Raw genomic sequence first — 27314 nt, 5'->3', positions numbered from 1 at the left:
TGACGGAATTCCCTGAAACACCCACTGCCCCTTGGCCCTGACACTCTGCAGAAGCCATTCAGACACTCATCTCATGGCCAGAGCATGGCTTCTCGGGGTAAGGACCTGGCCTGCCAGGAATTTCTAGGTTTGGTACCACTCAGGTAACAGGCAAACCTTGGTTGTTGATGAACAGCAATGAAAAAGTCTTCACCCTAGGACTCGGAGCCAAAGATGGTCCAGGCTGTGGGAGAGACACTTTATCCAGTCCTGGTGTGTGGGGGAAGCAGGGGCTATTATCACATCTGGTTTATAATGGGGACAGCTGTGGCCATGGGGATAGTGGGGAGAAGGCAAAGGAGCACCGATGTCATAGTTTATCCGTAAGCCCCCCTTCTAGCACTTCTGTAGATACTGGTGCAACCTCTGAGACCACACAGGCCACCCAGTGGTCAGGAGTGGTGTCCTTTGGGGAACTTAGTTCCAGTGGCCTCGACTTGAACAGTTGACATCTTCCCAACAGGCATGTTTAGACATCTCCCAGCTCTGGCATGGTGGGGCACAGAGCAGGGCCCTAGGCTGGGGTCACTTACCTTAGGATAAGATGAGGCAGGGAGGGAAGGAGCTGAGTCCACCAGGAACAGGTCTAGTGCCTGAGGGAAGCGTTGCTTCTGGCCATCACTCTTCCTGGAAGAGAAAAAGGCGTCTGAGGTCAGAGAGAGCCTCAGGTGGGAGATTCGGGACTGCTGGAGGAGCGAGGCAAGTAGGGCTCTAAGATCTCCAGAAGGAAGGCAGGGAGCTCCCTGAGCAGGGTTGATAAGCGGGCTCCCCTTCCCAGAGGTCAGAGTTAGGGACTCCCAAGTTCTTGGTCAGTTCTCCAGCTCATTCTGAAGATGAAGGCTGAGTCGGGGACAGCAAGTGTGGCTGTAGACGTGGGAACTATTAGGTTCCCCAGCTCTCTGGGTCCCTAGTCTCTAGTGGATAGGAGCCTTACGACTGCTGTTACTAATGCCAGTAAGTGCCACACAGCGGGCCCACTGTGGCCAGGCCTACGTGAGCCACTCCCCAGGCCTTGTAGGCACGACTCCTGACTTCCACTTTAGGACATGGACTATGATGTCCGCACAGGTCACAGTCCACCCACAACAGGACACTGTTCACGACCCATCTGACATTAACCTGATGAAGCTACACCCACAGCCTTTCAAGGACAGGGGACAGGTCGAAAGAGAGTGACGTCAGCACCTGTCTGTCACACAATCCTGCTAGGTTCACCTCCCAGGTCAAGGGGAAGATGTGCCCAGTAGTTTCCAGATCCAGGGAACCTGTGGCCCGGCGAAGCAGGCCTAGCTTCTGTCGCTGCCCGAGGCCAACCTGACATGGCTGTGCCGCAGCCCCAGTTCCACCAAGGCAGGCTAGTCCTGAGAGGGTGAGTCACCTTCCAGAGGAGCTCCAGCAGCCTGTGGCAGGCCTGAGTCAGGCAGAGCCAGGCAGACACACCCAGAAGAGGGAGGACCCACGGCATTCCTGGTCTAGGGATGACCCTGGCAAGTTCTAAGCCTCTTTGCCTCTCCCTGGATCAGAGGAACTGGCCTCAGCCCTGCTTAGCACAGGGAACCCCCTACCCCTAAGGATTACTGACTTCTGACAAGGTCTGCGTCTTGACACCACTTGACTCAAAAGGACAGACCCAGTGGTAGCAACCTTTTGAGTCCATAGCATCAGTGTGGGCCATAGCATCAGGAACCAACTGGCTAGCATAGCTAGAGTCCAGGACCCAGCAGCCTCTCTGGGCCACGGTTTCCAAAACAATTCAGCATCATGACTGGCAGTCATAGGTATTTATGCAAAGGAACTCTCTCCCCAGTAGTCCCCATACAGTATTTGTGGACTGATTTCCAGGCTGAAAGCGGGCAGTAGGAAGCCATGGAGGGCTGGTGTGTGAGGGAATGTGCTCAACACAACTTCTGTTGACGCAAGGTGGGAAGGGGGAGACAGAAGAGGGGGTGGAAGGTTAGACAGAGGCCCATGGTGGTGTTCAGGTTTCAGGTACATCCTGCGGAGACCCATTCTGCCCTTAGTGCCCTGGAGTTGGTTACTTATTCACACTCTGTGTGTGTGTGTGTGTGTATGCGTGCGTGTGTGTGTATGTGTGTGTGTAGGTGTGCATGTATGTGGAAGCCAAAAGTCAGTCATGTGTTTTTCTCAATTGATCTCCATCTTTGTTTCGTTAATTTGGTTTTTGAGTTTGTTTGTTTGTTGGGGGTTTTGTTTAGTTTTGTTTTGTTTTGAGACAGGGTTTCTCTGTATAACAGCCTTAGCTGTCCTGGAACTCACTCTGTAGACCAAGCTGACCTAGAACTCACAGAGATCCTCCTGCCTCTGCCTCTTGAGTGTTGGGATTAAAGGCGTGCACCACCATGCCTGGCTCCCTCTTGTTTTTTTCTGAAACAGGCTCTCCCTGAACCAGGAGCTAGTGATGCTGATGAGGCCCAGGCATCCTCCTGCCTCTGTCTCCCCAGAGCTGGGGTTATAAACGTGTGCCATTGACTTTTTAAACCTGAGTGCTGGGGATCCGAACTCAGGTCCTCAAGCCTGTAGTGTACCTTCTGAGTCAGCTCTCAGGCCACCTGCTGACCCCCATATTTTACAGACAAAGGCTAGCTGGACTTCAAAACTTACAGCCTTGACCAAGCATAGCTGGTGCCCAACAGTGTTGTGGAACAGTCTTTGTACACTGTAAATATGTATTGCTCTCATCGTAAATAAAAAGATGATTGACCAATGACTAGGCAGGATTTTCAGGGCAAAAAGAATACTGGGAAGGAGGGCGGAGTCAGAGGAATCGCCAGCTAGAGAAACAGGAGATGAGCTTGCTGTGCTAAAAGAAGGTACTGCCACGTAGCAGAGTGTAGATAAGAAATATGGGTTAATTTAAGTTATAAGAGCTAGTTAGTAATAAGCATAAGCTATTGGTCAAACATTCATAATTAAGTCTCCATGTCAGTTATCTGGGAGCTGGCTGGAGGTCCCAACAAAACACACTGACACAGCAGTATAGAGGAATGTGACCAGGGGGTGATGGCACACGCCTTTAGTCCCAGCACTCAGAAGGCAGAAGCGTAGTGTGGGAGGTCCTTCTGTATATGTGTTGCTTTTATTGGTTAATGAAGTTTTTTTAAAAAAAGGTGGAGTCAAGGAGATGTCATGTAGTTGCCAAAGGAGGCAGACACCATGGAGCTGCCCAAGAAGCAAGAGGTAACAAACCACAGCCTCATGGTAAAATATAAAGTAATAGATTATTTGGGTCTGGGTGGCTGGGAAATGAAGGAGCAGTCTTTGCCTACAGAGGCAGATGAATCTCTGGGTTCCAGGCCAGCCTGGTTGACAGAGCAGGTTCCAGGACAACCAGGACTGAACAGAGAAGCCCTGTCTTGAACCCCCTACCACCCAAAAAAGAAGAAACACTGTTGAAGCCAGAGCAAAGATGGGTGCTCTCAGCAAGGACCACGGCCCTGGGAGCCTCTGGCTGCATGCAATGGTGGTTTCCATAGCCAGGCTCAATAATTGGTACTTTCTACCCGGTTCATGGCCCCAGAATCAGACTTCGACAGCATCAGGTCAGCTTGGTGGCAACTCCTACTACAGCAACTCATCTTAGCCTGCTTCCCAGGTCCCATGAGTATCTCCCTCAGAACTGCTGAAGCCAGAACAGGACCAGGGAGGGAGAGCACTCTAGTTCCTTTCTAGGACCCTCTTCCTCCACATAACCCCTACCTCCACTTCTCACCTCCCTGCTCTGGGCTCTCTCCTCTCTACTGAGCAGAGTCCTGGCTGTCCCCAAGCTAGGCAGCTCCTCAGCTGGATCCTAACGGACTGGAGAGGGAGGGGGAGGACTAGGGTAGAGGGCCCTAGTCCTCAGTCCTAATGGGTGGAAGGACAATCTTCACAAAAGCCTTAGATAGCCTAACAAGGTAAACTGCCTACTTCCTGTATGCGGAAATGGGTTCAGAAAGGACACCCACCTGCGGAGCAGGCTTCTGAACTCTGGTTTGAGGTCTCCAAAGTCAAGATCTGGACTCTGTAATGTGTGGCCAACCCTGAGGGCCCAATCCTGACCCGGCCATTCCAGCCTGAGGGCCAAGCACTGTTCATCACACCCCGTTGACAGCTGACGAGATGCCAGTCCCAGCAGCAGGGCCGACCATGACTCACGGATGAAGACAAGATGCTCATAGGTACTGGTTTTCTCCCTCCACCACGGTCCCAGGAACCCTCAGGCCCTCAGGTTTGGTGGCAAGCAACTTTACCTGCTGAGCCACCTTACCAGCTGGGATCTTTATTTTTTTGAGAGAAGAAACTAAAACCCTTCAAGATTGAGTACTTGCCGAAGGTCACGTTCATGAGTCCAAGACCGTAAAACTCCCAGGGATCTGGGTGAAGAAGTCATCATCCCTTTAGTCCCACATGACAGAGCCTCTCAGCAGAAAGCAGCTGCTCATTTAACACCTCACAGTAATAGACTAGCCTCTCCTTCCTTTCCTCTTCTCCCCTCTCCTCTTCCTCTCCCCCTCCCTCCCCCTCCTCCTCCCCTCAACTCTGCCTTCTGCTCAGACATTCCTGCTCCTCTCTGCATACCTCCAGTCTCTGGACACCTCCCGCCATCTTCATGAGCTTGGCCTTCTAGGTCTCTCCCGTCTCATCTACCCCACCCTCATCTCTGTCATTCTGTTTACGGGGGGGGGGGAGGTCCCCTAAATCTTGTCCCCTTCCCACCTTTCCAAAAGCAAAACCCTTCCTAACCCTCAGGCCCAGCTCAGTGAAAAATATCTCCTGTTGTTCCTACTCTAGCAGCAGGAGTAAGGGGCACCGCACTGCCAGACGCTTCATTCGGCTGCTACAGTTCACACAGGCAGCATCTCCTTCCATCGGCACAGTTGCTTAAAAAGAAAGTGTGTGTGTGTGCGTGTGTGTGTGTGTGTGTGTGTGTGTGCATGCGCGTGTGTGTGTGTGCCCATGTGTCTGCAGAGGCCAACTCACAGGAGTTGATTCTCTCCTTCTCCACGCGAGTCTTAGGAATCAAACGCAGCAGCCAGGGTGGCAAGCACCTTTACCTGCTGAGCCGTCTTGATGCCCCCCAATGCACAATGGATTTTTGAGGTGTGACTTCATCAAACTCTTATCCAGAAGAAAAGCCAGAAGCCCAGAGACGTTCTCTAACCAGCCCAAGCTCACACAGCAGGGAAAGGACAAGGCTGGGGTCTGACTCCACTACGTATGTCCCAGGTGTCCACCACGCAGGCCCCTCGTTTTGTCAACTGGTCTACCTACAGCGACTTTCTACCCCAGCCCTGGGCTTCTGCAGACATCGCTGTGGCCTTCCTGGCTCCAGGCTTGCCCTGTCTGCACTGGGAACATCCTTGGTCACATGAACAGGTTGTAGTCACATAAGAGATGACTTGTCCAGTGTCACAGGGAGAGCCAACCTGGGAACCAGAGCCAGGCACACTTTAGAGTGACATTCAGCTCCTGCAACTCCCTGGTCATCAGCCAGTTGGCCCTGTTTCCTTACCTCTTGGTGGTATCCCCCTTTCCCTGAGAAAGAGTAAGGCACGGGTCTAAGGGACAGGGCTCAGTTCCTGAGTGGGCCAGCTGGAAGCTGCTGCAGACAGCTCCTGGTTTCTTGGCAACTGTTCTGCATCTCGCTTATCGTGGCATCAAGGTAACAATAATAATCACACCTGGGGGGCGGGGTGCAGGCTCTGCGCTTTTCAAAGGCTTCTTTGCTTTATCCTCTGCTTTATTGGCTCTTCTGGGACTCTCACCGGAACTGAGCAACTGAACTGGCAGATAAGGCTCTGGCCCAGGCTCCTCATGCCCTTCGGAAGGCAAACTGAGGCTTGAGGAGGTCACAGCACTGCATGGGGGTAGCCCAGCATTCGACAACAGATTAGAGATGAAAATCCAAGCTCCCCCACAACAAGCCCTCAGGTCTCGCGAGGGTGGGAGGACCTCGGGGGATCTTGTCCTGCAGAATAGCAGGGTCCAGGCCATCTTTGAACAGAAGGGGTGCTGGAATTATCAAGGCAGGCAGAGGACAAGTGATGGCACACTTCCTCGGGGTACATTCTCCCAGCGACCCATCTGGAAGGCGGCTGGGAAGCCCCATCTTTTCTTGAACCTACAGGGCAGGAGCTGAGGGTCTATCTGCGCAGGGCTGCCTAGAAGCCTGAAGAACACTGATTTCAGGCACCAGAAGGGTAGCCCAGCTGACCCAGGGGTTCCAAACATGGAGGCCCTGGTTCATCTGGGCCCTGCTGACTTCCCTTCCCAGTCTCTGTTTCTCATGTCCTTCTCCTTGTCCTGTCCTGAGGATACCTGCCTGGCACACACATAGGCAGCCAGGTACAGCAGTCAGGAGAACCGGCCAGCTAATGAAGGATTGGGCAGGCAGAGCTAGCCAGAGGCCTAAGGGTGCCTGCCAGCCTGTGCCTGCCAGCCGAGAATGGGGGCAGAGGTTGCCCGCCAAGCGCTTCTACCCACCTGGTGAGAAAAGGGCACAGATCTCCCAGTGAGAATGGGGTTTGGGGGGCATGCCCTCCAGAGCCCCAGTCTCCCAACACAGGCCTGAGGCTTTGGGTCTAAGAGGACTCTGTTATAAAACGGGAAACTAATGACTGCCTGAGAGCTGCCCCCACCCAGGGGGCACAGAGGCCCATTGTTTTCGAAGTTCAGCCATCTGGCACAGCCCTCCTCCATGCTCCATGCCCTGCCTGCCCATCCCTGCCTGTGCCCAGGTACCAGGAAATGTGACTAGGCACAGCCAGGTGAACAGGTTTCAAAGTAGGGGGGAGGTAAGGGGCTTCTGTCCAGGCGGAGGTAGGAACCTAGGCAGCCAGACATAGGCCCGAGCTCTTCTATTCCGGGATGGCCTCCTGGGGTACCTCTGACCTCATGATGACTGGAAGGGCGCATAAGACTGGGGGAGGGGCCAAGAACCACTATTGTCAGTGATGTCCTTAAAACAACACCCCTAAGGAGATCGCTGCTGCCGCTACCCCTTTTTGACATGAGCTCAGGGTCCCCCAAACATGTTTTTAAGATGAGCTTGGGGATAGAGTTGCCCGGACCCCCATGGAGCATGCTGATAAGAGGCCTTCTACTCTAGGCCAGGGTCACCAGTGGGCAGGAAGGTGGCACACGAGGCCCTCACTATGTGCTGGCTGGGAGCCCAGATACCCGGATCCCGGAGCTGGGCCAGGCAGTGGCCTCCTAAGCAAACAGCAGGTTGGCAGGCCAGAGAGGAGGTCATGGGCTGGCCCCCACCTGGGGTGCTGGCTTGCCCAGCTCAGGTGGCCTGACTTTCTCTGTTCTCCTGCTCCCGAGGCATGGACGCTGGCTCTCACAGTACAGGAAGGAGCAGGCATGGGAGAGAACGTGGCATACATTTTTCCTGCTGGGGACATCGGCTAATGCAGCCAGGCACCTTCCAATTAACACACTGCAGCCTTCCCCCCAGGACCTCTGTACGAGATACTGAGAAACCCACTGGCAGGTAACACAATCCACGCTGTACCTGGAAGAGAAACCGCAGCCCCAGCAACCAGACAGGGACTTGCCCACGGTGACACCCGAAGCTCGCACCTTCTATTTCTAATCCTTGCCTGCACTGCCACAGGACAGAGCACCGTGTGCCAACTCTCTCAGATGGGCCTGCCACCCCCACCCTAGGCACAGGGGAAGAGCGGCCAGGGTGCCCTTTCCAGCACCCACAGGCCACAGAGTTCCACAGCTGCCTACAGTCTCTGTGCCACCCCACCCCACCCTTGACTTATTGTCCCAATCGGCCTCTGCAGCCCAGGAGGTCCCCCTTCTCCAAGCTCCTAGCATTCCTGTGCTCACTCACTCCATCAGTGCCCACGCGCACCCCCCTTCCCGCCGTGCCCTTCATTCCTAAGCTTGGTCATTTTCCCACAGCGCATGGTTTGTGCCTGTTCTGAGCCAGACAATGGTTGTTAGCAGTCCCTGCTGAATGTTGGCAGGGGGTGAGGGTGGGTGACCATGTCCCCCCCCCTTGAAAATCTGCAGTGATACCCAGATTCTCCAGCTGTGCCCAGGACTCCTCTGATTTTACCAGCAAGATGCTCAAACCTTCACAACTAAGGCCTTATTTAATCCCCCTGCACCAGTCGCACTGAGGTTTACATTTCCCAGCTGAGGGCTCCAAGCTGGGGCAGAATGATGGACAGATGATGACCTTGTCAATCATCTGCTGACTGTCTCTGCACCTCTGGGTACAGAAGGGTGTAACTGCCACTTCTCTGGGTCTCAGCTTTGATGTTGGACTTTGGGTCTCAGGCTAGACCACCCTGAAGTGCAGCTGGGAGGTCCCACCGAAGGGAGGACAGGAACTAGGGTGGAAAGATCTGCCAAGGGTTGCTTGAAACCAAAACCCAGAAGGAAACCTCTCACTGAGAAAACCTTAGATCCCTCAGGGGTGCTTTTTCTGCTCCAGGCCTCAGTTTTTTTGCCTGCAAAATGGTATAATAATCACTTACTTGTCAGGGTTGTTATATGTAATAAAATGATACCATATGTATATTCTGACTGGCCTAAATTTGAGTGTACACTGGGTGCTTTAAGATTCATGACCTTCTGTCTGCAGAGGTGTATGGGTCATAGTGTAGGCTCTAAGACCGAGCTGCCCACATGTTAGTCCAAAGTTTGATGCTTCACAGCGCTGCAACCTTGGAAAAGTTACCTAACCTCTCAGAACCTCAGTTTTCTCATCTCTAAAATCAGGATGAAGAGGGGCTGGAGAGATGGTCCAGGGGTTAGAGCACTGACTGCTCTTGCAGAGGACCCAGGCTCAACTCCCAGCACCCACACGGTGGCTCCCAGTCATCTGTAATTCTAGTTCCAGGGACACTGCACATATATGGGTCACATACATATAGACAGATAGACACTCATACACATAAAAAAGAAATAAATATACTAATTTTGGGGGGAGTTTGAGACAGGGTTTCTTTGTGTAGCCCTGGCTGTCCTGAAACTCACAGAAATCTGCCTGCTTCTGCCTCTGCCTCTGCCTCCTGAGAGCTGGAATTAAAGGTGCGTGCTACCACTGCCTGGTGTAAAATAAATAAATCTTAAACAAAACAAACCCAAAAAACCAACCCAACAAAATCAGGAAGAATAGCTGGAGAATTAGCTTAGTGGCACAGTGCTTGCCTATCGTGTATGAAGCCCTCGGTTCCATCCCCAATGCATGCACGCATTCACACACACACACACACACACACACACACACACACGCTTGCATGCACGCGCGCACACACACACACACACACACAGATTTAGAAGGAAGCATATCAACAGCACTAGCCTGTGAGGATTTGTAAGTCTATACACAGAACGTGCGTGGTAAACGCTAATCTTGAGCCTCCCCCTTTTCTTTGCCTTTCTTTTTTCTTTGCTGACAACAGACCCGGCTCTGTTCCGGGAGGTAGATATAAACAGTGAAGCAGCCAGCTGTGTGGGGGATTGGTCCCTGGAAGCCAAGGCGGAGCAGCAATGGGCTGCAGCTGGAAATGCAGAGAGAAGCCTGGGCAGAGCTTCTAAGGACCCCACCCCCAGGCTGTTTAGGACCCCCAGGGGCGGGGCTGTGGCTAAATCTCCCTGACTTCCAGGATTTCCCTAGATGCACCAGGGCAAAGAGGATGCAACCACGGTATTTCAGGTACTGTTGTCCACCTCCTGGTTGAGAGCAAAAGACACACGCTTTGGCCTGGAGACTCGATTTCTGCTTTTTCCTCTATAAACGCATGCAAGGATGCACAGAGGTCTGGCAACTTGATGGTAGCAGGGTTTACAAAAGCTAAAGTCTGGAAGGTACCTCAGCACCCATTAGAGGAAGCTGGTGAGCTGAGGAGGAAATCACGAGCAGAACACTCACACGGCTCCAAGTTCACCCAAAGCATCGCAAGAACTAAAACATTGCCAGGTCTGATGGTCAAGGCCTATGCCTGTCATTCTAAGGCTGAGACACGACGGAAAGTCCCAGGCTAGCCTGGGTAACTTAGTGGACAATGTCCCCAAATAAATATAAAAAAGGCTGAGGCTAGCTCGGGATAGAGTACTTGTCCTTGAGACCCAGGAAAAGGCTTAGTAGATTGGCAACATCTAGACTTCGGCAGTTTGGACCAAGAAGAGGTCCTCACAGCCACAGAAGACAAGCGTGGGTTTGTAACTGCAGATATGGATATGGGAAAGTTAACAGATCCACAAGAAATTGCAGGCTTTTGGGGGTTTTGTTTTCTGTTTGTTTGTTTGTTTGTTTTGTTTTGAGACCGGGTTTCTCTTGAACGCTGTAGGCCAGGCTGGCCTCAAACTCAGAGATCCTCCTGCCTCTGCCTCCCCATGTACTGGGATTAAAGGCATGTGCCACCACTGCCTGGCCAAATTACAAATTATTATGCTGCAGATAAAAAGGGTATGAAGGAAGTATTTGGTAAATAATCGATATGAAAAGAAAAACAAATAAAGACAAAGGGAAGCTAAGTGCTTACTCAGATTGTTGGGACCTGGTTCCTCTGTCTTCTCCAGTCACCTGGAGAGAAAGAAGTTGACCCGGGGAGATCAGAGCCCAGAGCCAGGAGAGAAGAGTCAGGCCCTCACCTCCCTAGCATACCACACTCTTTCCCTGAGGGCTGAGGAAGGACACTTGTGTCACACCAGCGTCCACAAAGCCAACACTGCCTACCTCGTTTGTAAATGCAAACACAGGTTCTGCGCCCAACTGGCCACCAGCTGCAGGTTGCCCCACTGCACCCCAGTCCCACTCCAGAGACATCCTGGTCACCTGGCAGGTGGGTACTGGCTGGCCCAGCCCCCCTCTCTGAGCTCTGAATAACTTTGTGTCAATCAACTTGTTTATGGAAGACTCTGACCTTGAAAGTCACCTGTCCCCCCCCCCCACCAGGGAAAAGGCTAGAGCAGCTCCACCTGCAGAGTCAGAGGGTAGGGGGCCGAGAACGGAACTAGAGACCTAGGGGTCCCAAGTTCAGTTCCTGACGGTGTCAAGATCTGTGTGTGTGGCTGTGCTTCTGAGCCTCGGTTTTCTCCACTGGGTGGTGGTGGCAGCAATGGCTCCACCCTGCAGGCTCATGGGAACGTTCTTTGGTAGTCAGCCACCTCAGGCACAGAGCTAAGCCCCAGGAGCCAGGCTGGTTGCCTTAGGTGTGTCTGTCCCTTTGGAGTGCTGGGTTCCCTGCAGCATGGGGGGGGGGGTGTGCAGCACAGGGTGGGAAGTCGCTGGGTGTGCATGACAGGAAGTAGAGGTGGCAGAGAAAGCGCTTGTGTCTAGGGTGTGCGTGGGCTGGCGTGCCAGTGTACTTGGATGGGATTGTGCCACCCACCTGCCTAATGGCTTCATTCTGCGTGAGAATGAAGATAGGCTGCCTCACGTGGCCCCCATCTCCCCTAGTCCTCCCTCCCCAACCCCTGCAGCTCCCAAGCCCCTGGGACACTTTTACAGCTCCAGGCCTTTGCACACGACCTGTCCTTGCCTTTGCAATAGCATCTCATATGATCTGTCCTTCTTCAGCCTTTCCCTTGGTTCCCACGAAACCAGGAGAGGCGCCCCACTGACCAGCACGCCTCAAAAGCCTGGGCCAGGCCCGTAGAAGCTTGTTACTAAAGTTTACTCCGTGCACTGTGCACTGGACACCCAGCTCGTCAGGTCAACACCCTGCTACTCAGGGAAGGGGTATGTTTGTGTGATCCCATGTTCCACACACAGCAGTCTGCTAGATCAGCCTGCAAAGGTGACCTTGGCGCTGACTGGGCACAGGGGCACCTCTGTAAGAGGTCTCAAGGAACCTCTGGCCTCCTGGGCAGCTGGTTGGGGAAGGCAGAGGGCTGTCACCAGGCTGGCTGAGGTAAGAGACAGAAACGTAAAATCTCTTGTTTCCCACTCCTAAAACAGAGCCTCCCCTGCCTGGACCACCCTTCCCACAACAGACTTTCCCATCAGTCCTTGGGGCCACCCCAGTCTCCTTCCAAGGCAGGCTCCTTGTGTAAGCCACATTAGCCTTTTGAAATCACTTCATCGGTTGCTTAGCTCATCTTATGTCTGTTTCCCCAACTGGAAGAAAACTTGTGGGAGGTCAGGGACCTCATTCTCTGGCTCCCTGCAAACTAGCTCAGATGAACAACCAGCCCAGGGCATGAACCCGGAAAGTGTTTGCTAAATGAAAAGCTTATAAAAAGCCTTACAGGGCCTAGCATGGTGGTATATGCATTTAATCTCAGCACTTGGGAGAGAGAGGCAGGAGGATCTCTGTGAGTTTGAGACCAGCCTGGTCTAGATAGAGTCCCAGGACAGCCATGACTAAATAGAGAGACCCTTTCTCAAAGCAACAACAAAAAGAGGGAGAGAGAGAGAGAGAGAGAGAGAGAGAGAGAGAGAGAGAGAGAGAAGAAAGGAAAGAAGAAAAGGAAGAAGGAGAAAGAAAGAGAGAGGGAGAGAAGGAGAGAGAGAGAGAGAGAGGAAGGAAGGAAGGAAGGAAAGAAGGAAGGAAGCCTTGAAGGACCGCTCTGTATAGAGGCATTTCACTTGTATTTTAATAAAGAAAGCTTGCCTGAAGATCAGACAGTAAAACAGCCCCACGGGTCAGCCTTATAGACAAGGCAGAGGAAACACACACTTTTAATCCCAGTAGTCACATTAGTTGCCATAGAAACCGGTTGTTGCATGCCTTTAATCCCAGTGGTGCATGCCTTTACTCCCAGCCCTAGAAAGGATTATAAAACAGGAGGAGACAGCTCTCAGTCTCAATCTCATTCTGAGATTCTTGGAGGCAGGACGGCCATTTCAAGCTGAGGTAGAGGTAAGAGCCAGTGGCTGGCTGCTTTGCTTTTTGGTTCTTCAGGCTGAACCCCAGTTTCACTCTCTGAGCTTTTATTGTGTTTCAGCTCTGTGATGTCTAAATCCCCATTTATGTATTTATTATGGATATAAACAGATTCAGACAAGGCAAGCGTCTAGCCCAAATGCACACAGCAAATAGCCAGACCAGGTCCAACAAGCTAGGCCTGCTGGGGCCTCAGAACCCAGGAATGAATTGAGGATGACCTTTGTTTTATAGAGATTTAAAAAAAGCCTCTGAGAAGCGATATATTCACGTCACCAGGGCCACCAAGGAGGCTTCCCTCCGGCATGTCCTCCTCGCCTTACTGGCCCTGAAGCAGCGAATCTCCTACAGCCACGGTATGAAAGAAGAAAGCCGGACTCAGGTGAGGAACTCTGCAGGGTCTCCAGCTGAGGCGCCAGCCTGAGTGGGCCAGTGCCAGGACAGCAGTAGGCAGTGTGTTCCTTCACATGGGGAACTGGGGAAGGAACTGCAGGCAGAGGCCTCCATGACAACAAGCAGACCAGCCCACTGTGTATTCATGGGCAGTGGAGTAACTGCAGTAGCCATCACGGTCAGGGGCAGTTCTGTGCCAGTTCCTAAGTGGGTCCTTGGGGCAAACTGCCTTGTGGAACTCTTTCTAGCCATGCCAGGGTCCCAAACAACCTCCCCCTTCTCTAGTTACTCTGATTCAGGGGTCTGCCTGGGGTCTGGACTCGTGTGTGGTGTCTTGACGCGAGCCTGTTTCTTCCCTGGGTCTTGGTCTCTTTCTTTGCTAAACTCTCCCTCTCTCCCACTCATTATGGGTTAAAGACCTAACAAGTGGGAAAACCGAGGCCCAGAGAGAGGCCCTTGCTTGCCAAATCCAGACAGCCTCAACCCAGGCCCAGAGACCAGAGTTTGGGGCTCAGCCCCCACTAATCACCATCAGGATACTGGGCTCCAAAGCTCCAGATGATGCAACTTCCAAGAGGAGTTCAAGGTAAGACCTGGTGTCCTCAGTGGTCAGACACGGCCCAGGCTCTGTGTCCAACACATGCCATCTGCTCTTCCCTGCCAATGATCTGCTAGAACGTTCTCTTGCACAGTATTCACTCCCCACCAAACCCAATCCCCATCTCCCCACCCCTCCATCTCACACATGCACAAAGCCACACAGCCCATCTCTATGTTGGGCCACTATAGTGAGATGGTTGGTGTTAATAGTCAACTTGAGAGACTTGAGCATCACTGCGCATGTCTGTGGGGCTTGTTTTGATTGGGTGTGAAGAGCCGCTGACTGTAGGTGGCAATTCCCTGGTTGGTATCCCGGATTGTATAATAAGTAGAGAAAGTAAGCGGACAGTAGGCATTCAAGGCTCTGCTTCCTGATTGTGGATGGGAGGTGACCATTTACTTCGAGCTCCTGCCGCCTTGCTTTCCCATCCCATGATGGTCTGCACTTTTAGTATGGCTTCATCCTTTTCTTCTCAGGACTGAGAAACTCCAAGAGCCATGGCCTCTTTGCTGTCTCCACTGCAAGCCAATCTGTTCCCTGGTTTGCACACGCTTTGGCCCTTAGAGAGTTTCCTACATTAATGCGTGAATTGGACTACTTTAGACAATAATCTTGCATAAAGACCCTGTGCCCCAAGATACCAAGAGAGCACCCCTAAACCATCCACTCACCCCAGTATCTCAGGCACATGACACTTAGTCTCTGTGGGTTAATGAGTCTTTTCTTTCACGAGGCAGGAAACATTCCTGAAGACCCACACTTCTAAGCAGCAACACGGACATGGCATGGAAATAGGAGGCCCAGAGAGGCCAAGTAGGTAGAGGAGAGCCACATAGTGAGCGAGGGGAAGCCAGAGTGGGCATCTGAACCTGGCACTGCCTAACTGCCAAGTTCTGATCTTTTCTGACAGAGGGGTAAGTCTGAGCATCAGCAAGATGAAGAGCCAAGCAAGAACAAGCAGAAACCTTGGACAAGAAGCCCAGCTTCATGGTGGGTGCTGTGCACAGGATTCATGCCAATCACTTCCCTAGGCTGTACTGCAAAACTGCAACAAGCCAGGACCCAAAGCCACCTGGAAGGGACCTGATCTTGTCTCCTGAAGCTATAGAGAAGCATCCTGGCTGAGGGCATCTCTCCGAGACCCCATCCAGGGGTTGTCCTTTTATACAGAGTGTGGGAAGGGTCAAGGAAGGTGGCTGCAACTCTAAGGCAGCAGTAATTGAGCAAAGGATGAAAGGGGAGCTGGGATACGAACAGGCAACACTGTCCAGGAGGAGGAGCCTCAGAGAGCTCCCCCCTCTCACTAAAGGGCTGTGTGTGTGCATTGCGGGTGGGGGGGATCCCCATCCCCAGAACACACACAGGCTCAGACACCCATCTAAGTTGTTTCACAGTGCAAGGGGGCCACTTCAAGGGCAGAGCCACTGGGAATGTGCGGAAAGGTGGGACAGGAGGGCCAGTGAGGTGGCTCAGCAGCCAAGCGGAAAACCGGAGTTCCGTCTCAAGACCCATGCGGTGGGTGAGAGGAGAAAACTGGTCCCTGAAAACTGTCCTCGACTTCCACAGCCTGCTGTGGCACTTCGCACAACCCCCCATAAATAAATAAATGTAGTAGAAATTAAAAAGGGGGTGATAACTGAGTCATAAGGGGCTCAAGAGGCCCATGAAGTCACTCAAAGTAGGGAAGGGCTTTTCTCACAAGGCCCCCAAAAGCTTCTAACACTCTCCTGGCCAAGTGGAAGGCCACGAGAGGTGTTTCCTAGCCTCTTCCACCTCCAAAGACTCCAGGAGGCGGGCACTCTCTATGACCCCATGAAGCCAGGTACCTAAGACTCTGCTTCCCCAGGCTAATGGCTGCTGTACCTAAACTCCCACCTTGTAGAACCCACTTGATGCGAGCCTCTCTGAACCTCGGACCTGCCTCTGACCTCATGCTCCCTCAGCCCAGCAGCCACCTGGTTCCTCGCTACACACAGGGCACAGTGAGCTCACTCCCGCCCCAGGACCTTTGCACCTGCTGCTCTCTGGATACCCCAGCTCCTCTCATAGCCAGCTCCACCCTTCCTCAAGAGTCTAGATGCTGGATCTTCTAAAAAACCTTTCAGGACTTTTCTTCCCTGCCTCAGCTTCCTCCATGGCTCGTGGGATCACTGGGATGAAGCAGGTCATTTACCTGTGTGGAGGGCAGTGGCTCAACCCCAAGCTGCTAGATTCCTCATTCACCCATAAGCCTGCTTGAGCCTTCGGTGCAAGGCTCAGAGACCAGTTTCCATCCACTTACGATCCTCTTCCCTACTCATTTCTCAAATGAGGGTACCAAGGCCCAGAGAAGTACAGCCAGTCTTGGTCAAGCAGAGATGTCTCAGGAGAAAGGCTAGCCTGTCTCAGGGTTCATAAGGAACCCTGTCAGCACACAGTAGGTGCTTAGTGGTTGCTGCAAACTCCCTGCACATAGTAGCTGTTCAATGGTGGCTGTTGATTCTCAGTTCTTGGGAACCTGTCCACACACAGTAGGTACACAATAGTTGCTTGAGGCCAAGTGAAATACAGGGTAAATGATCACAGCTCCACTCCTTTGGTTCCGGGTCACCAGGAACATGCGTGCACACCTCAGACTACATCAGCCACCCCTGTCCATCCAGGTCTAGGAACTTAGGTCCCTCTCAGAAGTGGCTGCTGGAATGCGTTCTTGCCCCTGAGCCCAGTGGGATTCCTCACTCTAGCTGAGCTAGAAGAGATAGCACTGCCTTTGGCCGTGTTTGCCCCAGAAGGTCCCTGCCCAGAGCTGGGAGCAGGTGTGGGCTCAGGAGGCAGCTGCTGGCTCCCAGCCTGGGCTCTGCCAGCTGCCCACCGGGGGCCTGCCCACCAGATGCATAATAGATGAGCTGGCCCAGCGGGCTGTACCTGCTTGGCATTTCAGAACTCCTAATGAGGCCAGCCACGGCCTCCTGCAGCAGTACCAGGCCCGGAGAGCTCTGACTGCCTGATGGCTGAGAGGAGCCACCTGAGGACAGGGGCTGCCACCTCAGCCCACCTCTCAGCTGCTGCAGCTGGAAGACTGTTGGAAGTGTCCCGACTTCCTGCCCTGGGTCGGTCCCTTACACTCCGAGTCTATCTCCTCATCTGTAAAATGGGAATGGAAGTGTACTCTGGAATAAAAAACTCCAAGTGAAACCCTCAGCACAGGACCTGGGCACACTGTCGAGGGGACACATCTTCGTGGCAGGCGACCCCTCCTTATGGGACACTCAGCACTGACTCCCATTGGGGGTATTTGCGGGCCTCTCGCCTTTCTCCATCCTTCCCACAGCGAGACTCCCATCTCCGTAGCTTCCATGCCCACCCAAGATCCCCTCTCCAGCAAAAGAGGGAGTCAGATTCAAATCCAACCCAAACCAACTACATCATTTACCATCCTCTGGCTAAATTGTGGCCTGTGAAATGGGGTCTGCTCTCAGGCCTGACGTCATGACTGACTGAGGCTTTCAGAATGATCATCGTCCTGTCTGTTAAGCTCTGCTCTGCCTCCAAGGCTCCTAATACTAAGAGCAAAGCAACTGCTTTCCTCACAGGTCTTCCCAGAAGTCCCTGCTGTGAGCAGGTCAACCAGTTGCCCTCATACCCCCTCCTGTCCTTGCCTGGACCCACCTCAAATGCCCAGCCCCTACACCAGGTAGCTGGGTCCTTAGGGCTGCAGAAGCAGAACCAGAGCTCCATTCCACGATATCCACCCAGGCCCTTGGCTGGGTGCGGCAGCCCTGCAGGGGACAGAGCCCTGCTGATCTGGGACTCACACGGGAATGTGAAGTCAAGCCCTTGAGAAATTTCAGCACACCCTGCTTGGCAGAGCACGGAGCCGGCCTCACACTGGAGACTCACGTGGAAGCACTCAGCGCCACAGAAGTTGCCTTGTAGAAACTTCCAACTCGGCACACACGTGTTGCGCATAAAGCGGTGCTCCGAGAGGGGACTGACCTGCCCAAGGTCCCCGTCTAGAACACGGCAGAGGCGGATGCCACCCACACCTGTCAGCCTTCCCAGTCTTTGCTCTTTCTGCTAACCGGGGAACAATCAGTGATGTGTCTGAGATAAACAGGGGGGCGTTCTAGGGAGAGGAAGGCGTGACGTGGGATCAGAAATGAGCTCCCTCCCCCGCCCGGCAGCTGAGGAAGGTGGCTGGAGGAAGCATGTGGGGATGGCAGGGGAGACGTGAGCAAAACCTCACGGTGACTCTAATCGGGTGTCCCTGTTGACCAGGACGTGTGAGAAATAACGGCCAGAGGGGAAGGCAGAGGCAGGCCATCATGACTTGTGGAGAAGGCTGCCACTCACTAGACTAGGGCAGGGTTGGGGGGGGCGGGGGGCCAAGGGGGGGCACGCCAAGACTTAGCACCTTGGACAGCGGCTCAAGCAATGATGGGACAGGGCAAGGAATTCTGGGTAACTGGTGCATCCTGAAGTTTCAAGATCCTTACCTGTCAGAGAGGGTGAAAGCCAGACAAGACAGCAGCTCAGTTACTCTCAGTCACCGGACCCTGTCTCTAACTCTTGGTTCAGAACGCTCGTCTGTGACAGCCTTATTGTGTCCCTGTCCCCATTAGAATCTCTCTGAGGTCTGGAGATCTCTGCTCAGAGCTAGAGACAGACAGATATGCCTGGAGGCAGCTGCTGGCTCCCATCAGGTTCCCATCAGGGTTCTGCATCAGGGCAAAGTTCAAATCCCAACTCTGTATGACCTTGGGCAAGTCATTTGCCCTCTCTCTGTCTCATCCATACATAACTAGACAGAATAGTCCCCAGACAGAGGTGTGGTCAGGATGACTCACTAAGCACCTAACACTCACAGAGGGTACTTGAAAAATGGCAGTTACTGGTGATCGAAGCCTAGCAAGGGAACCGTCCGCCTCACCTCTGTTCATCTCCCTACGCTACCCCTGCTCTGGGCATAACACACCAACCTGGCTCAGCGTGGCATCAGGAGTAGAGCTCAGAGAGGGAGAGCCACTGGCCCCAAGTGCACAGCTAGCAAGAAAGGAAGTGAGAAAGGCGCTCTGGAGCTCAGCATGGACACCGTGTGCCTCCTGCCTGCTTCCCAGGGTCCTGGGCCCATGGGGGCTGCTTAGAAACCTCATAGCAACTGGATCACCATGGGGCATGTGGACCCCAGAAAGCTCCCAGCAGGGGCAGGAACCTAGAACGGGGGCTGGAGTCACTGGGGGGCCTCCCTCTGGAGGTGAGGAAACTGCAGGAACAGCTGGCAGGGCCATGTGATATCGGTGCCAGGGAAGCCAGGAGGCACCCGCCTGTGGGGCATCAGGTGCCTGGGGCTGTGAGAATCCCGAGGTGACTCTGTGCTTCCGCCCACTGCCTGGCACCTCTTGGTGTTGGGGAAGCTGCAGATGCCACCTCCTCCAGAGAGAGAGAGGCCTCAGACACAGGAGACAGCTCTGGGGTTGGGTATGAATGGGTCTAGAGTTTGGGGGTCAGTGAGAAGGCAAGCCACCACCTGCCCAGCTGGGAGCCACAGCGGGGAAAGGACTGGAGAACGGAAAAGCAAGGAAAGATTTGGAGGAAGCCCTCTCATAGACCAGCCCAGGTTTGCACGCCTGACTTCCCCAACCTCACACTACTAAATAGGCATCTCTACCCCCGTTTCCCAGATGAGAAAACAGGTTTGGAGAGGTGGTAAAGCACCGGTGATCACCCAGCCAGCATGGCTCTGAGGCTGACCTTCACAAAGAACTGTGGGAAGAGAATATATTGGTTCTGGCAGGAAAGATCTCCCACGCCCTTCCTAGAGGGAATGATGGGTCTGATTATAGAGAGTAGGAATGGATTGGGGGTGCCCCCAGGGAGCAGCCAAAGTAGCCAGATGCCCTTGAGAGTCCCCGGTACTCACCACACACTCTGATGAGGGGAGAAGGATCTGTCCACCCTGAAACACAGCAAGCGGGCAGCCCATGAGGGGACGGACATCCATGGTGACCCTGCAGGGCACACCAGATCCTTTCCAGTCCATCCTGCCCCCTGGTGGCCTAAGGAGGTACTGCTGCTAAAGGTACCTGACGTCCTCAAAATCTCCTGGGTGACCAGGCCTTAATTAAGGTCGGTTTAGACACCTAGGGAGGAGGGTTGAGTTTGCAAGTAGAGACCAGAAGCAGGATTGGGGTCTGGGAACCAGGGAAGCAGGGAATATAAGTGTTGGCAAGAGGGGAGTCAGAAGTAGTTCTGAGTCAAGCAGTGTAGGACAGTGTGACTTCAGTTTAGGGTCAGAGCAGGGTACAGGAGTGTGGACGGGGGTGTGTGTGTGCTAGAGTGGGGTGCAGGAGTGTGGACAGGCCGGGGGGTGTGATAGGTGTCTATGACTTATGGCAGAACCCCATGCCCCCTCCAAGTCCCCCCGCCTTGTCCTAGCTCATATTCACCCAGGAATCGCCTGGGCTCCTGGACAATCCTCCCCTCACCCCAACACATGTCCTTGCCTGAGCACATGGGTTCTCCCCAAACTGTATTCCCTGTAAGCCCTGCCTGAAGGAGGGTGGGTGGACAGGGCCTTCCCCAGCTTCTCACCCCACTGTCTTCGAGAGGGCACCTTAGGGTGTGGAAGCACCAGGGCTCCACCCTTCCTAGTGGGGTTCCACAGGACTGGGCAGCTGCTGGGAAAACAAATACCTCTTGCCTTCTGCCTGAGGTGAGCAGGGAGCAGAAGGGACGGAAGGCTGGGTTGCTTTGGCTGAGGTTGGGGTGCTGAGCTAGGGAGCAAAGTAGACCCTGCTTGGGAGAGAGACTGAGGAAGCCAAGGCTCACGCAGGGTCACAGAGTGGAACTTGTCCTCACCTTCTGGGCTGCCCCTGGACGTCATGACCAGGAAACCCCACCCAGCCCAGGCTCCTTCCTAGCTTTGGCACTTGTCTGTCTGCCCACCCTGTCCCTCTGCAGGAGGTCCCTCAGAGGCCAAGCAGCCAGGAAGAGAGCACCTCGGTCAGGACCTCGCCTGCACACAGCTAGCTCATGGGGCTCTGACTGTACCCCAAAGCATCATACCAAACCTGAGCCGAGTCCCTCTGACAGCGATGAGTCCAGGCTGGCAAAGGGTACAGAGTCCCTTGGCTGGCCCGGGAAAGACCACTGGGCTCAGTCTGTGTAACCAGCACCCTCTAGCTTGCCAACTCTCTGCTACTGGCAACAATCCCATCCCTTAGCATCCCTCAGGCGGGTGCTTAGGATCAATGAGGTGAGTCACCCTAAGATGGACCATCTACTACCCTGCCCCCAGCCCTAGCCTCCAGGTCAAGCGGGAAGCATATAGGGTGTTTGGCTTCCACAAGGTGAGATGGTCAGAGTTGGGGCAGGGGCTTCTGATGGCTCCTAGGGACCAACTTTCAAAGCCTCAGTAGAGAGATGACAGAGACAAAGTGGAAGTCCCTGTAGGGCCTTCTGAGACTGTCTACCCCACCACGTAGACCTAGCAATACATCCATCCAGTTGGAACACACACACACACACACACACACACACACACACACACACACGTCCAGGCATCTTCCACACACTCATACTGCAATCCGCACTTACTCTCACCCCCACACGTGCATGTGAATACCCAACAGAGCACGCGGGAGCTCATTCATCCCACTCACGACTTGGATGGAAGTTCGCCTCAGCCTCCGCACCCCTCCCCACCACGGGGGCCACCGCACCCAAGCAAGACCCGCACAGCATTTGGCTTCGCACTCACACCTACCCTCCGTAGGCGCCGAAGGTGAAGCTGCGCTTCCGGCTGCTCATGGTGTCCTGGCCACTGCCCGCAGCCTGCCGAGCGCGGGGTCACCTTGGCAACGCGGCCCCAGACTGGACCTTGTGCGCCCCGGCCGCTCGCCAGCTGAGGCCCCAGCGCAGAAAGGACCGCTTGTTCGCTCCAGGCTGCGGGGCTTTCCGAGAGCACCACCCCCACACGGCCCCATCCACACAGCCACCTCCAGTCCTCCCCTAGAGACGCGGAGGGTGTCCCACTGGCACGGTTGGGTCAGCTTGGCCTCCAGGGCGATGAGAAGCTGAGTTAATGCGGAGACAGATGGTGCACAGCCCATAAGCCTCGGGGCTGATGCCCTGTGGCCCTTTCTGCAGGTTAGAGAATGAGGAACCCTCCTGTTGTCCTAGCTGAAGCTCCGGCAGGAATTTCAGAATGATCCCTCAGCAGAGAGGGGAGGTCTGGAAATCCGTCTAGCCAAGGACCCCTCAGGCATTGACCTTTGGAGACAAACAGGGCTGGATCCTAAAGTCCCCTCATACAGTCCCTCAGCAGACACAGACGCTCTCTCCTCTACACCCAGCCAGCCTAGGGCATTGCCCTGACACTCCTCGGGATACCAGCTGACAGTGGGACACACTGTCTCACCCCTGCAATGCTCCTTCACCCCTGTCTACGGAGGCTCCAGGAGCCCCTGCTTGGGGGAAGTTTAGGGACTGCAGCGATAGAGAAGAGGGCTAAGGGCCCATCAAAGGGACAAGGCCAGGTGGCAAGGATCCTCAGAAGTGCTTTTGTAACTGAGCTAGGGCGAGGCTGGCTCCTTCATCTCTTGGGAAATGACAGTTATGACCGGCAAGGGTCTAGACTCCAGCTTGCTTCACCCAGACAGGGCTGGGCAGGGCTGGGCTGGGCTGGGCTCACAGCAGTTACTGAGCCTGCTGCCTCAGCCAGGCTCCACCCCGCACCCCCCACCCCATGCTGTCCCCTTTGCTCTGAGCTCAGATGAGCTGAGGGGCCATGAGGAGCGGCCTGAAGGGTTCAGGGCTGCTTTGAGATCACAGAGTTCTTGGTTTTCAGCTTTGGAGGAGGGTTGGGCTCCCTCCTGGCCCTCTTGGCAGGGTGCTCAGAGTGGGGTTGGGGGTAGAGGAGACTGTGCTGGACCCCAGCTGCGGACTCCACTGAAGAGGGACCCCCTCTGCAGGGCAGTGTGAAGAGCGTGCTCTGTAGGAGGGGTCAGGTAGGGCTGGATGGTGAGGAGGGCTGAGTCTGGGAGTGTAACTAAGAGTCACCTTCTGAGAAGAGAACAAATCTCCCCCTCACCCCCGCCTCCATCACCTTCTGTGGAGAAGCAGGGGTTTCCAGAGAGGAGCTGGATGGGGCAAGGGGAACCTGAATCCAGCCTGGGCAGTCGTGTGTTGGGGGCTGCCCAGCCCTTGACTCGCACAGGACTCCGGTCCTGGACTCTAGCCTCTGTAGGCTGAATGAAAGGGCCAGTTTCTGAGTGGGTTCTGAATGCCCAGTCTGGCAGGGTGGCCAAGGAGCTGCCAACATGCCAAGTTTCCCAGCTGGGCCTGGCCCCAGAGAAGTCCCCCTGATGCTGGGACAGAAGGCCCTTAAGATGGGCTGTGGGGGCTGAAGGGTTCCCACCAAGGACAAAGAGCCCAGTGTGGGATCTATCTCTGAGCTCTGCCCAACTGCAGCTGCCCAGTTGGCAAGAGATGGGGGTGGGACGGTCAGTGAGGTCATGTTCTCTCAGCCACAGATGCGGAGGGCACTCCTTGGCCGGCCCCTGGCCCCTCAGGCCGGCAGCCATTAAATGTACCCTCTTAGTCCGCAAGAATTCACTCGTTATGCCGCAGCATGGATACTGGAGATGAATGGCCAAGGGCAAGGGGTGGGGAGGCCTGCATCCTGTGGGGTCTCCTAGGGTTCCAACCGAGCTTTCTTGTCCATCAGCTGTGTGACCTAGGGCAAGGTGCTTAACCTTTCTGTGCCTCAGTTTTTCCATCCGCAAAGTGGGGCCGGTATTGAAGGTGCTAATTATCCAAAAGGTTTGACTGCACATTAATTAAACTGCCAGTCATAAAGCACTGGGGACCCTGCCTGGCACAGTGTGTGTGGTAAATAAAACCTTCACTGCAGCATGACTTGGAGGAGGCTGAATCAGACGGGTTTGCCTCATTCTACAAGGATAGCAAAGACTAGTAATAGCAAACTAACTCACTGGCCACCCAGGTGGAGACGCAGGGCCACACAACTATGAGAAAGAATGGGCTAGGTGTGGTGGCCTGTGCCTGTAATCCCAGCACTCACACTTGCGAGGGAGAGGGAGGTGGATCTCAGTGAGTTCAAGGACAGCCTGGTCTACACAGACAGTTCAAAGACAGCCAGTACTACATAATGAGACCCAGTCTCGATAGATTGATGGATAGATGGATAGATAGATAGATAGATAGATAGATAGATAGATAGATAGATAGATAGATGATAGATAGATGATAGATAGATGGTATATAGATAGATGATAGATAGATAGATAGATAGATAGATAGATAGATAGATAGATAGATAGATAGATAGATAGATAGATAGATAAAATAGACCCAGACATGGCAGTGCACACTTCCCTGTGTCTCAAAAAGGGGGTGGGTGGGTCTGGGTGCTGCTGGAGAAATTGCTCAGTGGTTAGAGCACTGGCTACTTAGAACCTTGATTCTGTTCCCAGCATCCACATGGTTCACATGGCTCACAACCATCTGCAAGTCCAGTTCCAGGGGATACAAAGCCCTCCTCTGGCCTCAGGTACCAGGCTGCCTATGTTACACATACATACATACGTGCATACGTACCTGCATACATGCAGGCAAAATACTCATACACATAAAATAAAAAGTTTAACGGGACGGTGGTGGCGCACACCTTTAATCCTAGCACCCGGGAGGCAGAAGCAGGCGGATCTCTGTGAGTTCGAGGCCAGCCTGGTCTACAAGAGATAGTTCTAGGACAGACTCAATAGTTAATAGCTCAATAGTGAAACCCTATCTCTAAACAAACAAACAAACAAAAAGTTTAAAAATAGTGTTGAAGAACGAGGCAAATCTGTGTTTGAGTATACAGTACACAGGACAGATTCCAAGACAGACACATAGAGAAACAGCACGACAAGAGACCCATACCGACCACTACAGACTACTGCGGCAGGGGGTGGTGCTTGCAGGCTGGCACTGGGGAATGACGGCTGCACCTGTAGGAGTCCCCATTCCTTGGGGACTAGAAAAGGAAGCTACAGGCTGGGGTGGTGCTCAGTTGGCAGAGTGCTCGCCCTAGCATGCATGAAACCCTGGGTTCACTCTCCTGCACTAAATGAAACCAGGCATCAGGCCCACGCACAGTGCGCACGTCTTTAATCCCAGGACTCAAGAGGCAGAGGCCAGTGAATCTCTGTGAGTTCTAGGCCAACCTGGCCTACAGGGCCAATTCCAGACCAGCCAACACTGCATAGTGAGATCCTGTCTCAATAAACAAACAAATACTAGAACCAAGTGTGGTGGCTCACACCTCTAATCTCAGTGCTAGAGAGGTGGATGCAGAAGCATCAGGAAAAGGCCATCCTCAGCCACGTGAAATCCTGTCTCAGTAGGAAAACGGAGCTGGGGTGTCCTCTGGGGTTAGCCTCCTTCTGGGAAGAAACCTCCTCTTCTAGGCCTCCTGAATCTGTACCCAAGTTAATGGAACACACGTCAAACGTGATGAAGAAGGGAAGGTGCGGGGGTGGAGAACAGCTCCTTCCCCAAGCTCACCCCAGGCTGAACTCTGAGAGTCCTGCCCACCTGCCTGCAGCACTCCTTAGCCAGCAGGGAATGGAGCTCAGCAGGGAACTGGAGGAGAGAGTGGAGCGATGGGCAAGCCCTGGGAAGATCCCAAGCTGGGCACCACATGCTACTCCTGAGTTCTTGCCAGGGTCCCCAACCACTTCCTTCCCTCTCAAGTTATTCCCATTCAGGAATATGTTCAGGGCCTCCTGGGCAGGAGACATGGCGGGCCTGGGCTCCCTGCCCTGCAGGAATATGCTCGGGGCCTCCTGGGCAGGAGACATGGCAGGCCTGGGCTCCCTGCCCTGGTCTTGGCAGCTCCTGAGTGGCTTGGCTAGAATCTGGTTCCTCCCAGGGCTCAGGTTTGCTCATGTGTTAATCAATCTCTTTCTCACCAGGCTAAAAGCCCAACAGTAGCAAAATACACTCGTCCAGAAAGAATTTCACCAGCCACGGAAGCACCCTCATCCTTCTAGCCCGGTTACATCCATCCAGTCCCAGGATCTGTGATCTAAATTCTAGTGTCAGGGTTGGGGTATCCCCTGGGAAAGGAAGAGGTGTGGCTCAGCTCACACCCTCCCCTAGCAGCTACGGGTGATGCCTCTGCTGTCCCCGTTCTGGTGCTGAGCACTGACATAACACACTCCCTGGAGGACCCGAGTACACATCTGTACACAAGGCTTCCCAGATTCACGGGCACTTGAACTTCTCTACAGAGCACACAGACAGATGTCTAACTTGCGCCTAGACAATACGTGTAGATCTGCTCCCGTTAAAGTCAGCCCCCATGACATGCACATGTCAGCTCACACACACACACACATGTGCAACGGTCAGATGAAGTTTCCTCGCCTGAGTCACAAATCTCAAGTGTGCTCACCTACTGACTGTGGCTAGGTTTGCATGCCCACAGGACGCACAATCTTCTAACTATGATTGTCTTACATTTATTATACAGTGTGCGTAAGGCACGCACACACAAGCATCTTGCATGGTACCCAGCAAACTGCTGGGGAAACGTGAGATAAAGAGAATGGCCTTTTGTGAGTCAGAGATGTGTGCAACCAAGCCTGGTATCCCAGAGGAGAGCGCAGAGGGGAGGGAAAAGCCACTGTACTGTGGTACAGCAGGGACCCCCTTAGCCTCCCTGTTTTACTGTCTCTGCTAAGTGTATGTGTGGCCTTCCCTGCCCCTTCCCTTTCAGGGTAGCTGGTTAAAACTCAGGCAGGTGCCCACAGCACCTACCAGAGCAGCAGGCTGACTGAGCCCTATTCCCTGGGTCAGGAGACCTGGATCTAGCCCCCAGGTCTGTGAGACACTTTCTATTCCCCAGGACAAGCCCCTTCCTATTCTGGACTCCGCTGGCTCATCTGTCATTCCCTTCCACACAGCTGGCCAGTCTAGGACCTCGTGAGCTTCGGCAGAACCACGAAGCTCCCACCTTGGCTGTGGTTCTCAATGAGGACATCTCCGCCCCTGAGAAGCATTGGGGAAATACAGGAAGGTGGTTTTTAATTTAGCAATTACCGATAGTCACCACAGCAATTCAGAGAGTGGCAGCCCAAAGAGCTATTCAGGGAGAGTCCCAGCCAAGGCAGACTCCTGCGTGTGCGCGCGGGTGGGTACAGTCTGGTAAGTCAGCCTAGCCCCTAAGTGCTTCGTATGCTAGTATTGATCTGTGCTTTTTTTTTCCCCTTTGCGGTGCGGGGACTGGATAGAACCCATGACCTTGAATAAGCCAGGCAATTGGTCTTCCACAGCTCCAACCCCGTGAGTATCTTTTTGATGTGACTTTAATCCATAATGAAATTTTCTGAGGTTCAATTACTGGAGCCAGCCAGAGCTGAAGGTCAGGTGCAGCA

At 53.8% G+C, this 27314-nt stretch overlaps 1 protein-coding gene across 22 annotated transcripts in view; it reads right to left on the bottom strand.

The window, feature by feature from the left end:
- Window positions 1–27314, bottom strand: part of Rap1gap (RAP1 GTPase activating protein) — a 62523-nt gene that overhangs the window by 25315 nt on the left and 9894 nt on the right. For 11 of the 22 annotated variants that reach the window (XR_012907563.1, XR_012907565.1, XR_012907564.1 and 8 more), the window contains exon 2: window positions 573–666. Coding sequence is in view for 3 of the 22 variants with exons in the window: in XM_075946741.1 (XP_075802856.1) it covers window positions 573–666; window positions 19790–19825; window positions 21635–21678 (174 nt within the window). In the remaining 19 variants the exon portion in view is untranslated. Of the gene's footprint in view, window positions 1–572; window positions 667–19789; window positions 19826–21634; window positions 21840–27314 lie in introns of those variants that run through there. The other 11 variants (XR_012907558.1, XR_012907560.1, XR_012907562.1 and 8 more) reach the window with 5 other exon arrangements.

Source organism: Microtus pennsylvanicus, chromosome 13 (genome assembly GCF_037038515.1).
Source record: "Microtus pennsylvanicus isolate mMicPen1 chromosome 13, mMicPen1.hap1, whole genome shotgun sequence".
Lineage (NCBI taxonomy): Eukaryota > Metazoa > Chordata > Mammalia > Rodentia > Cricetidae > Microtus > Microtus pennsylvanicus.
This window is presented reverse-complemented; position numbering and strand designations above follow the sequence as displayed.